The 17124-nt window shown below is 39.1% G+C and overlaps 1 protein-coding gene across 1 annotated transcript in view; it reads right to left on the bottom strand.

Moving 5' to 3' along the window:
- LOC128686277 (oxysterol-binding protein-related protein 11) overlaps window positions 1–17124 on the bottom strand; it is a 121629-nt gene that overhangs the window by 32963 nt on the left and 71542 nt on the right. The window contains exon 6 of the mRNA XM_070086001.1: window positions 11942–12073. Within this exon, the coding sequence (XP_069942102.1) occupies window positions 11942–12073 (132 nt within the window). The remainder of the gene's footprint in view (window positions 1–11941; window positions 12074–17124) is intronic.

Genomic DNA, 17124 nt, shown 5'->3' with positions numbered 1-17124 from the left:
ACACATACATGTACAAGCATATATATACACACACCTCTTTGGGTTTTCTTCTATTTTCTTTCTAGTTCTTGTTCTTGTTTATTTCCTCTTACCTCCATGGGGAAGTGGAACAGAATTCTTCCTCCATAAGCCATGCGTGTTGTAAGAGGCGACTAAAATGCCGGGAGAAAAGGGCTAGTAACCCCTTCTCCTGTATATATTACTAAATGTAAAAGGAGAAACTTTTGTTTTTCCTTTTGGGCCACCCTGCCTTGGTGGGATACAGCCAGTGTGTTGAAAGAAAGATATATATATATATGTATATATATATATAATATAATTTTATTGCCCAACAACTTACATAACAAATGCAACAGTGCATATATCTTACAAGAAAAAGAACATGGTTATGCTTAGCATTTTGAGATGCCTTGACAACTACTAATACTAATACATACTATAAATAAAAATCTTATTAGACATGTTTTTATAAATGTTTTGCATATTAAATATAAAAACTTATATAACACTGTGTTATAAATTTTAGTAGAAATTGAGCATTGATTGAAAGATGATAAAATAAAATTTAATGTTAAATTTAAATTTAACTTCCAAGAGAGTTAAAAATAATAAGAAAATAACGATGTAATAATAGTTGGTGATATGAATAAATTAAAAAATAGCATAAATCTAAAACACAAAGATTTTTATTTTCAAAATGTGCATAACTGTTACAAAATTAGGTAACATTTATTTAATACATTCTGAAAGTCTTCCTGGTTATACACAGCATTTCAGGCAACTAAAGTTAGAACATAAAACTATTTTACACTGCTGATCTGAAGTTATGTTATTTAAATCCAAAGTTATATATTAAGCTGTTTGAAGATAAGACTAATTAATGTATTTTTTTTTTTAGTAAATAACTTTGTATATTGAAATAATAATATTAATATGCAGTGATAGTAAATACAAAACTGTACCGACGATCTCGGCTGTAACAATTTTTGAAAGGGTTGAAAAATAGTGGTGACATTAGGAGGATGCAAACTGTAAAACTTCAAAAATTTAAGAGGGATTATTGTGCAAAACTTTTGCTAATCATTTTATCCAAGTGGATTCTAACAATATACAATAAAGTGAAGAAATATATTTTATAGTAATCTAGTATTACAAGTACAAACTGATAGCATGTTGCTTTCTCTCATTTAAGTTACTTTAGGGACATGCTGATACATGAAGAATCATATTGTCAAACTGAGGAAATTTAGAATAACACTATCAAGGGAGTATATAACTGAAAAAAGTATGGTTTTACATACATAAAAATATAAAGTGAAATTATGAAATTCATGACTACTCAAGAGCTGAGCTTCAGGGAATGATACCAGAGAACAATTAAGGCTGCTAAAGACAAGGATTTGAGTGATGTAGTGCACATGTGGTTTACATAGCAACTCCCAGCAGTTATAGATAAAAGCAAAAAATTAAAGCTGCAGCTAAGAGATTAGCTTACAACCTGGGTAAACGTGATTTTAAAGTGAGCTATGGCTGGGTTGAAGAATTTAAAGGTAAGCATACTATTAAAGATAGAAAGCCCACTGATGAAGCCTGAAGTGCAGATATGAACAGCATTTGATTTTTAAGTTAAAATTAAAGGATTACATTTTTGGCAACTGACTACTTTTTTTTTTTTCAAAACTTGTTATTATACTGGATTGTATTTAAAATATTGGCCAAGAAAGATTTTGGCTAGTCAACTCAGAGAATACCATTGTATAAGGAATAAAAAGAGTATCTTTCTAATGATGGTGATTTATCTGTCACCAAAATACTGATAAGCACTCCAATAAATTTCAAGCCTTTCCCACCTGCTATGAATTACAGTATCAACACTGTTATGTGGAATTTTTTTTAAAACATACTAGTCATCTCCCATTGAGGTAGAGTGGCCCAAAGAAGAGAAAACACTTTCATCATTCAATCACTGTCTTGCCAGAAGCTTGCCAACATCACAGTTCAGATGGCCTTCCAAACTGCAACATCCCCACTCCTCCTTAAGTGTGTAGGCATTATACTTCCCACCTCTAAGACTCAATCAAATTCAGCAAACTGGTTTCCTTGAATTCCTTCATGTTACCTTGCTCACACACCACAGAAAATCAAGTCATAAAAATCTCTAGCCTCCACTCACTCTTATCTGACACACTCACACAAGCCTGTTGGATAACCAAACCCCTAGTGCTCACACTCCCTCCCTCTAATCATTCCTGTGATGACCCCTATCCCTCCTTTTCTCCACCTCAGATTTATAATCATGGGAAAGCACTAAATTCATAGGGGTCATACAGCACCTCTGGACTGGTAAGTAATAAAGTCTGATCCTAGGAAGAGAAGAGCTTCAGTTCCTTAACCCTTTGAGGGTTTCGGACGTACTAGTACGTCTTACGCGCAGGGGTTTTTGACATACTAGTACGCACAAATTCTAGCGCCGTCAAATCTCGCGGGAAAAGGCTGGTAGGCCTACATGTGAGAGAATGGGTCTGTGTGGTCGGTGTGCGCGGTAGAAAAAAAATCTGGGACCCAGTGGTGCATTGTGGGAACGCCATCTTAGTAAACAATGTCCACCATGCCTCGCGGTAAGAAGCTCCTCACTCCTCGGCGAATTGGGACACTTTTGTTCCCCAGTGACAGTTCTAATACAGATGGAAGTGCCAGTGAAGATGAGTTTCAAGGTTTTGGTGAGGTTTTGACCGAAACTAATGACCATAATATCGGTAATAGTGAGGAAAACCCAGACGACCCTCAGCCTTCCACCTCTGGTGCTGGGCCGTCTTGTTCACGTTCAGTTGTACCAGAATCAAAGAGGAAACTTCTATTTTCCCAAATCCCAGACTCAGATGAGAGCATGGGTGATGATAGTGATAGTGAATATGAACTACAAGCTCTTCAAACTAGTTCCAGTAGTGATAGTGAAGTGCAATATTCCCCAGTGAAGCGTCAGTATATACGACGATATATGCGCTGTGGTAGTGTGCCATATGCTATTCCAAGGGGAAGGAGTGCATCTCGGAGTACATCCCGTGGCTGTACAACAGGAACAGACAGTGAAAATGACGATGATACTGTTGCAATTGGGATGGAAAATGTGCGTGGTGGTAGTGGTGCTGGCGGTGAGGCACCAGCAGTGGGCCATGCTGCCACCCATGCCGCTGCCTCAGCTGATCTACAACAAAGGCCACCATCCCCCACCCACCCACCACACCAGCCTCCACAACCACAACCTCCACAACCACAACCACCTGTCATTGTCCAGTACCCACCAGCAGACCGCACCTGGGATTGGCAGGAAGCTGTCAATTTTGTTCCAAATGCCCACCAGTTTGATGACAGCCAAAGTGGAATACGGCCATCTTGTACACTTGGGAACAATGCCACTGAACTGGAATGTTTCGAGTTATTCTTTGACGAACCACTGATGTTAAGTATTGTCATGGAAAGCAACACATACTACGAGTACACCATGGCAAACACATTACTTTCACCAAAATCACGTCTACACCAGTGGAAGGAGGCAACTGTGACTGAGATGTATCTTTTCTTTGCCACAATAATGCTTATGCCACATGTGTATAAGCACAAAGTGAAATCATACTGGTCAACAGACCGCCTGATTGCAACCCCAGGTTTCAGTGATATAATGCCAGTGAATCGATTTGTGCTAATGTTACGTATGCTTTATTTCTCAGACAAAACCAGGCCTGACAGAACTGACAGGTTATATAAGATTAGGAATGTGTTTGTGTATCTGAAAGAGAAATTCAGTACGCATTTTTATCCCTTCAGGAAGCTTGTAATTGACGAGTCTTTGATTCTGTTCAAAGGAAGACTCTCTTTCAAGCAGTACATACCAAGCAAGAGGAAACGCTTTGGTATAAAGTTGTTTGTGCTTTGTGATTGTTACAATGGTCTGGTATTGGATATTATTGTGTACACTGGAAGTTATACATTGCAAAATACCAGGAAGTTATTGGGCATCTCAGGTGATGTGGTTAGAACAATGATAGAACCATACCTTGGTAAGGGGCATATATTATATACTGTACAGATAACTGGTACACAAGCCCCTCACTCTGATTTTTTGCGAGTGAACATGACAGATGTGTGTGGCACAGTGCGTGCAAATCGGAAACATATGCCCAGGTTTGACGCTGGCACTCGTAGAGGTGAGGTGCAGGCGTTTGCTGCCAATGACATCATGGCATTTCGGTGGCATGACAAACGAGATGTCACACTGTTGTCATCAGTTCACTCTAATGAAATGGCAGACAGTGGCAGGCAGCATAGAGAGAGCAATGAACCCATTCTAAAACCTGCAGCTGTGATTGATTACACCTTCAACATGCGTTCAGTGGACAAATGTGACATGCAGACTGGGTTTGCTGATTGTGTTCGCAAGAGTTATAAGTGGTACATCAAACTGTTTTTCCATCTTCTGGACATTTCCATGCTCAATGCTTATAATATGTATAAGATGAGGACCAGAAACAAACCACAGTACAGCGAATTCTGTTTGTCTGTCATCAGACAAATAGTATTCAAGTACCAAGGAACAGCACCTGCAATTGACCGCCCACCAAATTATCAACAACTACCTGCTCGTCTGAAGCATGGTGATCACTTCCTGGTAAAACTGCCTGCTACTGCTTTCAAGAAAAAGGCTCAGAAGATGTGTTACGTCTGTGCACATACAAAAAAACACCCACAACAACGCAGAGACACTCGTTTTATGTGTGAGGAGTGTAAAACACCACTGTGCATGACACCATGTTTCAAAGAGTACCACAGGCTGCAGAACTTCTAGAAACATTCCCTGTGACTGTATATGTGTATATAAAATATAGAAAAATAGTAATAAGCAACATTTCATATCGTTTGTTTGTGTAAATATTTTTTGTAAACAAAATAATGACAACAGTGTTTACACCCTTATTGTGTAGTATTGAAAAAGAAATAACTTACAAAATACTGATCATGTTGGCCTCAGAGGCCATAAAAGTTACTCAGAAAAAGAAAAATTGAAAAATAATTGAAAATAGTACATAAAAAAGCAATAGAAAAATACCGGGTGACGGCAGTCGGCGATGTTACCAGATGTTGTTCAATTTTGGCAAACTTCACGCCTCCATATCTCGGTAAGTATTGACGGTAAAATTTTTTTGTTTAGCCTATAATATTTAGAAAAAAAAAACTCTATTTTTTCATAAGAAAAAATAATTTTTTTTTTTTTTGAAATTTGGCCGACCCTGAGAACGAGTTTCGGAGAGGGCCTGTCGACCCTCAAAGGGTTAAATCAAATGCCTTCCACCAGCATCAAGGCCTGCCAACATACACACAAGTACTTATTAGGAACAAGAAAAGTTAACAACAGAGAATATGGATGAGCATGATAATACTGTACAGTATTATTCGTAGGTCAAAATAGATCAAATAAAGTCCATTATTGCAATATATGAATAAACTTGTCAATCTTGCTACTATAAATGATGATGATTTATTGTGCAGGTTCCTACCTGCACTTAAGGATGATCAAGGAACTCATCCAAAAGAATTCTATTAAGAGTGTTAAGTATAAAAATTAATATATTTTCAATTAGAACACCTAGCACCCAGTACATTACAGTCAGTGATGTGCCTCTGGAAGCTAAAATTAAGTGTTAAATATTATCAAGTTAATTCTAAATTATAATACAGAATAATGACACCTCTAATTTAAGTTACAAATAAATAGAGTACAGAAGAAGCTTGTATAATATGAGGGTTACATTCTTGAAATTGGCACAATGTAATTTTTGCACTACGTAATACAAAAAATATAATGGAAAAAATTTGTTACATTTAACACCGTTAAAAAAGCCAAACCAATTTTTAAAATTTCTAATTTCATCAAAAATAATGAAGTTTTTGACACCTTACATGGTAGCTGTTATGCTTGTTTCTCTAGAAATACAAGGTATATACACAAACCTAAATTAAAAACTTAAAGCCTGTGGGAATAACTTAAGGCTTATTTTACTTTACATTTTTTTTCAGTTGTTTTACTATATGTAACGTGAAGCGAGTTTTTGTATGAGATTATTTGATGTACATAGTATAAGTTTATATTTGTTCTTTATAAATCAGTAAAGAATGTGAATTTACATTTTATTTAAATTTTTTGAAGTTTGGTAATAAAGACTGATTTTCTTACAATATGAATTTTTCATGTATTTAACCCTTTCAGGGTCCAAAGGCCAAATTTCAAAGTGCACACCAGTATCCAAGAATTTTCAAAAAATAATTTTGTTATTTTTTCTTATGAAATGGTAGAGAATCTTTTTCTGAAGGTAATAAAACAAAAAGTACGAAATTTGATGGAAAATTGACGAAATTATGCTCTCACGAATTTTGATGTGTCATTGATATTTACACATTGGTGATTTTGCCGACTTTGACTCCCATTTTAGGCCAATTACATTACTCCAGTCGACCAAATTCTTAGCTATTTCACTAGTATTACTTCTATTCTATCGACTGAACACAAAAAATTGCCGAGTCAACTGTTTCAACTACAAAATAGAGCGATCGGAAATTGGTAATTTGGCCAATTTAATGCAAAGTTCAAAATATTCTAATTTCAAAATAGGGTCCAGAATAAGCAATGCAGGCATTCCTGGAATTAAACTAACATTTCCTCTGTTCACTAGTTACATTTTCAGGCTTTACAAATGAATTCCATTTTGATTTTTTATTCACATAATGAATTTTTATTCAAACCAAAAAATAGAAGATTTACTGTTATACAATACTGTAATAATTGTATAAATAATATCACCACATTTGTGAGCGTATATTAGAACCACCAGCTGGGGTGTATTAGACATGTGGGATCATTTGTTTACTCTTGAACATCGGCAAAAAATTAACATTTCTGCTATTTTGAGCTCAGTTTCAACCCATTTCCATTACTTAATCCAATCAAAACCATCTCCATTTCTGTAATATATCTTCCATTCTATCAAATGATACCAAGAAATTGCAAATACAACTATAAAAACATACGAAAAACACTGCAAAGTCGCTGTTTTAATTGAAAATTACGGTCTCGGTTTTTGCCTCTCATTATGCAGTGTGTGCTGCAGGATTTGTTTTATGTAGTGCACACATACCACATAGATGTATTCTCTCATATCTAGGCTCAAATTTACCGCTCACAGCTTATCAGAGTGAGCTGAGCTCATGGCATAGATCTATGGTTTGGACCCTCAATGTATAGCTGTAGATCTATAGCTATACATTGGGAACAAATTAATTAATAAACTCTGGATTTTTTAAAGTATGTTTAGGAATGAGAATTTAATTTTCATTCAACAAATTCACAATATTTGATCAAAATATTCACTATTTATATGCACTATATTTATCTCACTAATAAAACACTACAGTGGTCCCTCAATAATCGTCCGGCCTGAAAGTCGTCCATTTCGGAAATAGTCCCGTTATTTCGTCTAAACATTGGCTCGCAAATGGTCTGTTAACTCGCTAATCGTCCTTCGTCCGGGACACGTACTCACGCTCTGAGCCGCCTGGGCCTGCCTTCCCAGCCAGTGTGCCACTGTTTACCAGTGAGCGACAGTCCCCTCACTTGCTCCTACGAAATATTTCATAATATTCCATTGATTTTAGTGCTTGCAAGTGCTAAATAAGCTACCATGGCTCCAAAGAAAGCTTCTAGTGCCAGCCCTTTGGTAAAGAATGTGAGAAACACATATAATTTATGAAAAAGTTTGTAGAAAAATACAAAGGTGGTGGTGGTAGAGTGGAAGCAGTTGTGATAGTGGTTGATGGTGGTAGAAGGTAGTAGTGATGGTGGTAACAGTTGTAATAGTGGTAGAAGGTAGTAGTGATAGTGGTAGAGGGTTCCTTCTTTAGTAATTCAGCGATTCTACCAACTCCTCCAATGTTGTTGGAGTTATATAGGGCTACAGAAAACACCGTCGCCTCAGCTGCTGCTTCACCACCATTATGGACGGCTTACTCTCAGTGGCCCTTATACACCCAACAACAACACAACACCTCTTGTGACATATGTATTTTTTTTTTTTTTTTTCCAACAAGTCAGCCGTCTCCCACCGAGGCAGGGTGACCCAAAAAAGAAAGAAAATCCCCAAAAAGAAAATACTTTCATCATCATTCAACACTTTCACCACACGCACACATTATCACTGCTTTTGCAGAAGTGCTCAGAATACAACAGTTTAGAAGCATATACATATAAAGATACACAACATATCCCTCCAAACTGCCAATATCCCAAACCCCTCCTTTAAAGTGCAGGCATTGTACTTCCCATTTCCAGGACTCAAGTCCGACTATATGAAAATAACCGGTTTCCCTGAATCCCTTCACTAAATATTACCCTGCTCACACTCCAACAGATCGTCAGGTTCCAAGTATCATTCGTCTCCATTCACTCCTATCTAACACGCTCATGCACGCTTGCTGGAAGTCCAAGCCCCTCGCCCACAAAACCTCCTTTACCCCCTCTTTCCAACCCTTTCGAGGACGATCCCTACCCCTCTTTCCTTCCCCTATAGACTTATATGCTTTCCATGTCATTCTACTTTGATCCATTCTCTCTAAATGACCAAACCACCTCAACAACCCCTCTTCTGCCCTCTGACTAATGCTTTTATTAACTCCACACCTTCTCCTAATTTCCACACTCCGAATTTTCTGCATAATATTTACACCACACATTGCCCTTAGACAGGACATCTCCACTGCCTCCAACCGTCTCCTCGCTGCTGCATTTACCACCCAAGCTTCACATCCATATATGAGTGTTAGTACTACTATACTTTCATACATTCCCTTCTTTGCCTCCATAGATAACGTTTTTTGACTCCACATATACCTCAACGCACCACTCACCTTTTTTCCCTCATCAATTCTATGATTAACCTCATCCTTCATAAATCCATCCGCCGACACATCAACTCCCAAGTATCTGAAAACATTCACTTCTTCCATACTCCTCCTCCCCAATTTGATATCCAATTTTTCTTTATCTAAATCATTTGATACCCTCATCACCTTACTCTTTTCTATGTTCACTTTCAACTTTCTACCTTTACGCACATTCTCAAACTCATCCACTAACCTTTGCAATTTTTCTTTAGAATCTCCCATAAGCACAGTATCATCTGCAAAAAGTAACTGTGTCAATTCCCATTTTGAATTTGATTCCCCATATGTAATGACTTATTTTATTCATTCTAGAGTATATTCCATGTTTCTATGTTATTAATATTGTTTATTATGTCATATTAGTTGAATTGTGATAGATAAATAAGCTGTAGAGTTGATATTAGTGTTATATTCTCCAACAATAAACTTGCCATCCCTCCCTCACACAAACAAGTCTCCAATAAGAACACTGCAGTAGGCCTGCTGGCCCATACTAGGCCAGTCCTTCACAAATCACACCCACTAACAGAACAAATGCTACCCAAGCAATAAGCTCAGGTGGAAGTCCGACTCAAATCCAACCCCTCTCACTCGTGTATTTATCCAACCTAAATTTGAAACTACCCAAGCCATAGCTTTTAGAACATAAGAGAGGAGGAACACTGCAATAAGCCTGTTGGCCCATATTAGGCTGGTCCTTCACAAATCCAACCCACTAACAGAACAAATGCTACCCAAGCAATAAGGTCAGGTGCAAGTCTGACTTAAATCCAACCCCTCTCACTCATGTATTTATCCAACCTAAATTTGAAACTACCCAATGTTTTAGCTTCGATCACCCTACTAGGCAGACCGTTCCACTCATCAACTACTCTATTGCCAATGTTCATTTATACATTTTATTAGTGCTTTACATTTATTTGGCATTTTTTCTGCATGTAAATCTATATTTATGCTAGGGAAGTGACCCCTGAAGTGACCTAGAGTCCTTATGGAGGGGGATTCCCCTTCCAAACAATAACCTCTCTTCCCTCTCTCCTCCTCCCTGTCTTCCATTCATCAACAACAGCCTTCAATAAAGGTAACTGTCATGTTGAATGTTCATTCTTTTGTGCATGTAAATTTATCTTTTAAGTAAAAAAAAAAAATTGTTGTTGATACTTCTGGGTGTCTGGAATGAATTAATTGGATTTACATTATTTCTTATGGGGAAAATTGATTCAAAAATCGTCTATTTCAATAACAGTCCCACTTCCAGGAATGGATTAAGGACGATAACTGAGGGACCACTGTACTACCCTATATAAAAAAGTACGATAATTGTATATAGAAACCTGATTATCCTCCACACACTTAAAAGCTGTCTCCTTGGTGGGAGACTGCTGGTGTTAAAAAAAAAAATTAGCTAGCACTTCAGTTTTCTCAATGATTTACATTATTATGAGCAGAACAGATGAGGAAGTAGTACAGCATCTTGTCTTAGCTTAGCAGGTAGGTTAGATTAAAAATACAATATTGATATTTTGATATATACCATAGTGTCCCCATATACAAGGGGGATACCTGAAAACCTACCGTAGCTACCTGAAACTGTGGATAGTAGCGAGCCCTATATACAAGTCATTTTTGTTTACATACATACCTATCACAGAGTATAACTGATAAGTTACGCAAAATAAGTCTAAAATTCGAACAGTTTCACCGATGGGAAGCATTTCACGGCATCTCATAGGCTTTGAGGAACAGCCAGCATCACTACTTTTGTGCTTAGGGGCCATTATTAAGCAAAATTAAGGGTTATTTTTGGGCCACACTAAACCATGGGAAACCCGGAAGAAGAGAATCAACTCACAATAATAAACATACAGAAGAATCTGCTCAAGTTTGACAGTATGTAGTATTGTAAGTACTTTCCTTAAAAGCAGATCCTAACTTAAAGAGACACATAAACCAGAAATAAGGTCTTAAACTTAGTATCATATTGTCATCCCTACCAATATCAGCAGGCTTTTACAAAGGAGACATTACAGATGACTTTGCCTAACCAACTCAAACATCAATATCCTTCACCGAGAAGTCTCATAATGCATTTCACTGAATAATGACACTGTCATAGCTATTTCCTAATTTAATTTATAATTTTCTTAACTAGTTAAGCTTCTTAATTACTATGCTCCCTTTCCAAGTTTAACAAACTGATTTCCATTTCCTGATTCACATAGGGTTGTCTAATGCATAAAATGAAAAGAAACCACAAGTCCTCTTATATGTAAAATTTAAAGAAATGTCTACATATTGGCTATTTTTTTAAATATGACCTCTTGCACACATACCATAATCTAATTTGAAAAGCACTAAGGATGGTATGCTTGAGAAAAAGTGAAGGCTCCAAAGTGACCATGACAGAGCAGCATTTAACTTTCGACCTATATTTATAACTGCTCCTTCATGCACAAACCTGGCACAGTGCTGGTTTGCAACACATTTTGTGGCAATACACACCTATGTAGAATAAATTCTTCTTAAGCAATTAACATGGCAAAGAGTAGTGAAAAGTGGAACATGAATGTAAAGACAGGTGAAATCTTATTTTCTTCACCAAAGTATTGATGAAATAAAAAGAAAGAATATAGTTATTACTCACATTTGTTACTGATCACATTGACATGAATCGCCTGTGTAATTCAGTTACTTATACAAGTGATCAATCATAGCCCCAAGGTGACAAAGAAATAATATGAAACAGTACTCCAATTATAAAAGATATTAGATAATAGGATATACGAGTGCTCAATGTATCTTTGTCACATACATACCAGTAGAGTACTAAAAAAATGTGCTACAAGGTTACAAAAAGTTGCAAAGCAGTAAGTATAATAAAAGCAGCACTAGTAGGTTGTCTATTAACAAAAAGGAAAGAAATGGCTGTGTAAATCATGCTGTGTTTACATACGGAGTAGGAGATGAACGTCGTCGTTGAAGGAAGGCAGAGGAGGCATCTGAAGCAGTGAGTCGGTGTAAACGTGGCGAACGTCCCAAGAGGGGGGAGCATCGAGGGGAGCAGCGACCCCCAAGGCTCCCCACCCTTCACATACATAAACACACCATAGGACGACACACCAGCAGCACCATCACCACCACACCAAAGACAGCCCAACACAGGCAGGAAGTCAGGAGCATTGGAACGATGATGATAGGGAAAACAAGACAGGAATTGGGAATGAAAGGATATGGTAATTGGAAATACAAAGGTACTCAGTATTGAAAAGAAAAGCGTGCACATATTTTTCAGAAATGAAAGGGGAACAGGTGTATACAGAGATTACAGTAGACAGTATTGAAGAACAGATATACAATGAAGTACGTAAAAATTACCAAGCAAATACGTAACCATACATAAAGTAGAAACATGTATATTTTTTGGAGCAAGAAAGTAGGGTATAATAAAAGTAAAGTTAGAAAATGAGATGAAGCACAAAGAAGAGAAAAAGAAAACACACATCAGTACGCATAATTTTATGTAAATAATTAACATACATCAGTAGGTACGAAAGTGAGTAAAAAATAAATATAAATCAGGTAAATGTTATTTACAAAGCACAAGAGTTCATTAAGAGCAAGGATAATTTTGTTTAAAAGTAAAATAAAAAAAAAAATGAGGAGTGCAAAAGAATGTGATATATTTTTGAAAATTCATGGTACAACAAAAAAAAAAAAAAAAAAAAAAAAAAAAAAAAGAGTAAAAGGAATGCAATGAAGCATTTGTGCATAAGCAGAAAGAAATTAAAATGAAACACACACATTAATTATACACAAAATACACAAATATAAAAATATCAAAACACATAAGGGAATGGAAGGACAGAGTATACAAAAAATAGGCATTACAGTATGAGACAGGTCAAGTGAGGAGGGAACACAAGGAAGCGGTGAGATGAGATGGTGCAGGTTAGGTGTAGGAGAGAGAAAATAACAGTCAGCAGAAGAACACTACTAATTTTAACATGGAAAAAATATATCAGTATAACTGGAGCTTTATTCTGCACTTAAAATTCAGTTTAATGAACACCCTTAACGTCTGCATTAAAAAATGTCAATGCAACAGAGGAAGTTTTATATAACTGAACAAATGAAAAATTATAACAATTAACTACTTCACTCTCCAGATTGTTCCACTTCCAGACAACTCTACGGCTGAAGAAATATTTCCTAACAACCCTATGACTCATCTGAGTTTACAACTACCAGTTGTGTCCTCATGTTGCTGCATCCCATCTCTGAAACATTCTGGCCCAGTTAACCTTGTCAATTCCTCTTAGTATTTTATACATCAAACCATACCACAGGTGGGATTTGAACCCGCCGTCAGAGAGTCTCAAAACTCCAGACTGTCGCATTAGCTAACGCGACGGTCCGGAGTTTTGTTTGCAATCGTGTCATTACGATTTCGTGAGTCATTTTATACATCATTATCATGTCCCCTGTGTGTCAAGTTAAGCTCTCTTAACCTCTACACACAGAACATACCCCTTAGCTCTGGAACTAGTCTTGTTGCATGTAAATGCACTCATGCATGTCTGTGCATGCGGGTGCATGTGTGTGTACTCCCCTATTTGTGGTTGCAGAGGTCGAGTCATAGCTCCAGGCCCTGCCTCTTCACTGATTGCTACTGGGTCTCGCGTGCGTGTGTGTGTGTGTGTATGCATGTATGTGTGTGTGTGTGTGTGTGTGTGTGTGTGTGTGTGTGTGTGTGTACTCACCTAGTTGTACTCGCCTAGTTGAGGTTGCGGGGGTAGAGTCCGAGCTCCTGGCTCCGCCTCTTCACTGATCGCTACTAGGTCACTCTCCCTGAGCCGTGAGCTTTATCATACCTCTGCTTAAAGCTATGTATGGATCCTGCCTCCACTACATCGCTTCCCAAACTATTCCACTTACTGACTACTCTGTGGCTGAAGAAATACTTCCTAACATCCCTGTGATTCATCTGTGTCTTCAACTTCCAACTGTGTCCCCTTGTTACTGTGTCCAATCTCTGGAACATCCTGTCTTTGTCCACCTTGTCAATTCCTCTCAGTATTTTGTATGTCGTTATCATGTCCCCCCTATCTCTCCTGTCCTCCAGTGTCGTCAGGTTGATTTCCCTTAACCTCTCCTCGTAGGACATACCTCTTAGCTCTGGGACTAGTCTTGTTGCAAACCTTTGCACTTTCTCTAGTTTCTTTACGTGCTTGGCTAGGTGTGGGTTCCAAACTGGTGCCGCATACTCCAATATGGGCCTAACGTACACGGTGTACAGGGTCCTGAATGATTCCTCATTAAGATGTCGGAATGCTGTTCCGAGGTTTGCTAGGCACCCATATGCTGCAGCAGTTATTTGGTTGATGTGCGCTTCAGGAGATGTGCCTGGTGTTATACTCACCCCAAGATCTTTTTCCTTGAGTGAGGTTTGTAGTCTCTGGCCCCCTAGACTGTACTCCGTCTGCGGTCTTCTTTGCCCTTCCTCAATCTTCATGACTTTGCACTTGGTGGGATTGAACTCCAGGAGCCAATTGCTGGACCAGGTCTGCAGCCTGTCCAGATCCCTTTGTAGTTCTGCCTGGTCTTCGATCGAGTGAATTCTTCTCATCAACTTCACGTCATCTGCAAACAGGGACACCTCAGAGTCTATTCCTTCCATCATGTTGTTCACAAATACCAGAAGCAGCACTGGTCCTAGGACTGACCCCTGTGGGACCCCGCTGGTCACAGGTGCCCACTCTGACACCTCGCCACGTACCATGTGTGTGTGTGTGTGTGTGTGTGTGTGTGTGTGTGTGTGTGTGTGTGTGTACTCACCTAATTGTGGTTGCAGGGGTCGAGACTCAGCTCCTGGCCCTGGTGTGTGTGTGTACTCACCTATTTGTACTCACCTATTTATGGTTGCAGGGGTCGAGTCACAGCTCCTGGCCCCGCCTCTTCGCTGATTGCTACTAGGTCCTCTCTCTCCCTGCCCCATGAGCTCTATCATACCTCGCCTTAAAACTATGTATGGTTCCCGCCTCCACTACGTCACTTTCTAGGCTACTCCATGGCCTAACTACTCTATGACTGAAGAAATACTTCCTAACATCCCTTTGATTCATCTGAGTCTTCAACTTCCAATTGTGACCTATTGTGTCTGTGTCCCTTCTCTGGAACATCCCGTCTTTGTCAACCTTGTCTATTCCACGCAGTATTTTATATGTCGTTATCATGTCTCCCCTGACCCACCTGTCCTCCAGTGTCGTCAGGCCGATTTCCCTCAACCTTTCTTCGTAGGACAATCCCCGTAGCTCTGGGACTAGTCTTGTTGCAAACCTTTGCACTTTCTCTAATTTCTTGACGTGCTTGACTAGGTGTGGATTCCAAACTGGTGCTGCATACTCCAGTATGCGCCTGACGTAAATGGTATACAGAGTCTTAAACGAATCCTTACTGAGGTATCGGAACGCTATCCATAGGTTTGCCAGGCGCCCGTATGCTGCAGCAGTTATCTGATTGATGTGCGCCTCAGGAGATATGCTCGGTGTTATACTCACCCCCAGATCTTTTTCCTTGAGTGAGGTTTGCAGTCTTTGGCCACCTAAACTATATTGTGTCTGCGGTCTTCTTTGCCCTTCCCCAATATTCATGACTTTGCATTTGGCAGGGTTAAATTCAAGGAGCCAGTTGCTGGACCAGGCTTGTAGCCTGTCCAGGTCTCTTTGTAGTCCTGCCTGATCCTCATCCAATTTGATTCTTCTCATTAACTTCACATCATCTGCAAACAAGGACACTTCTGAGTCTATCCCTTCCGTTATGTCGTTCACATATACCAAGAACAGCACAGGTCCTAGGACTGACCCCTGTGGAACCCCGCTTGTCACAGGCGCCCACTCTGACACCTCGTCGCGTACCATGACTCGTTGTTGCCTCCCTGTCAGATATTCTCTGATCCATTGCAGTGCCTTTTCTGTTATGTGTGCCTGATCCTCTAGCTTTTGCAGTAACCTCTTGTGAGGAACTGTGTCGAAGGCCTTCTTGCAGTCCAAAAATATGCAGTCGATCCACCCCTCTCTCTCTTGTCTTACTTCTGTCACCTTGTCATAAAACTCTAGTAGGCTTGTGACACAGGATTTTCCTTCCCTGAAACCGTGCTGGTTGTCAATTATACACTTGTTTCTTTCCAGGTGCCCCACCACTCTCCTCCTGATGATCTTCTCCATGACCTTGCGTACTATACACATTAGTGATACAGGTCTGTAGTTTAGTGCCTCATGTCTGTCTCCCTTTTTAAAAATTGGGACTACATTTGCCATTTTCCATACCTCAGGGAGTTGCCCAGTTTCAAATGATGTGTTGAAGATCTTTGTTAATGGCTCACACAATATCTCTGCTCCCTCTTTAAGGACCCATGGAGAGATGTTGTCTGGTCCCACCGCCTTTGAGGTGTCAAGTTCGCATAGCAGCTTCTTCACCTCCTCCTTGGTTATATGTACCTCATCCAGCACTTGCTGGTGTGCCCCCCTGTTCTGATTTCCTGGAGTCTTACTGGTTTCCACTGTAAATACCTCTTTAAATCTTGTGTTGAGCTCCTGACATACCTCCCGGTTGTTACTTGTGAATTCCCCATCACCCTTCCTCAGTCTGATTACCTGGTCCTTGACTGTTGTTTTCCTCCTCATGTGGCTGTACAACAGCTTCGGGTCAGTCTTTACTTTTGATGCTATGTCATTTTCATATTGTCTCTGAGCCTCCCTTCTTATCTGTGCATATTCGTTTCTGGCTCTTCGGCTGATTTCTTTATTTTCCTGAGTTCTCTGTCTTCTGTACCTTTTCCATTCTCTAGTACACCTAGTTTTTGCCTCCCTACACCTTTGGGTGAACCAAGGACTCGTTCTGTTCTTCCCATTATTTCTGTTTCCCTTGGGAACAAACCTCTCCTCTGCCTCCTTGCATTTTGTTGCCACATAGTCCATCATTTCTTGTACTGGTTTTCCTGTCAGTTCCCTCTCCCACTGAATGTCTTGAAGGAAGTTCCTCATGCCTGAGTAGTTCCCCCTTTTGTAGTTTGGTTTTTCCCAGCCTATTCCTGCTACTCTCTCCACTTGGAGCTCAACTATGTAGTCGAAGCACAGA

The sequence above is a fragment of the Cherax quadricarinatus genome, chromosome 17 (assembly GCF_038502225.1).
Source record: "Cherax quadricarinatus isolate ZL_2023a chromosome 17, ASM3850222v1, whole genome shotgun sequence".
Lineage (NCBI taxonomy): Eukaryota > Metazoa > Arthropoda > Malacostraca > Decapoda > Parastacidae > Cherax > Cherax quadricarinatus.
The sequence above is the reverse complement of the archived record's forward strand: the minus strand, read 5'-3'. Positions and strand labels throughout refer to the sequence as shown.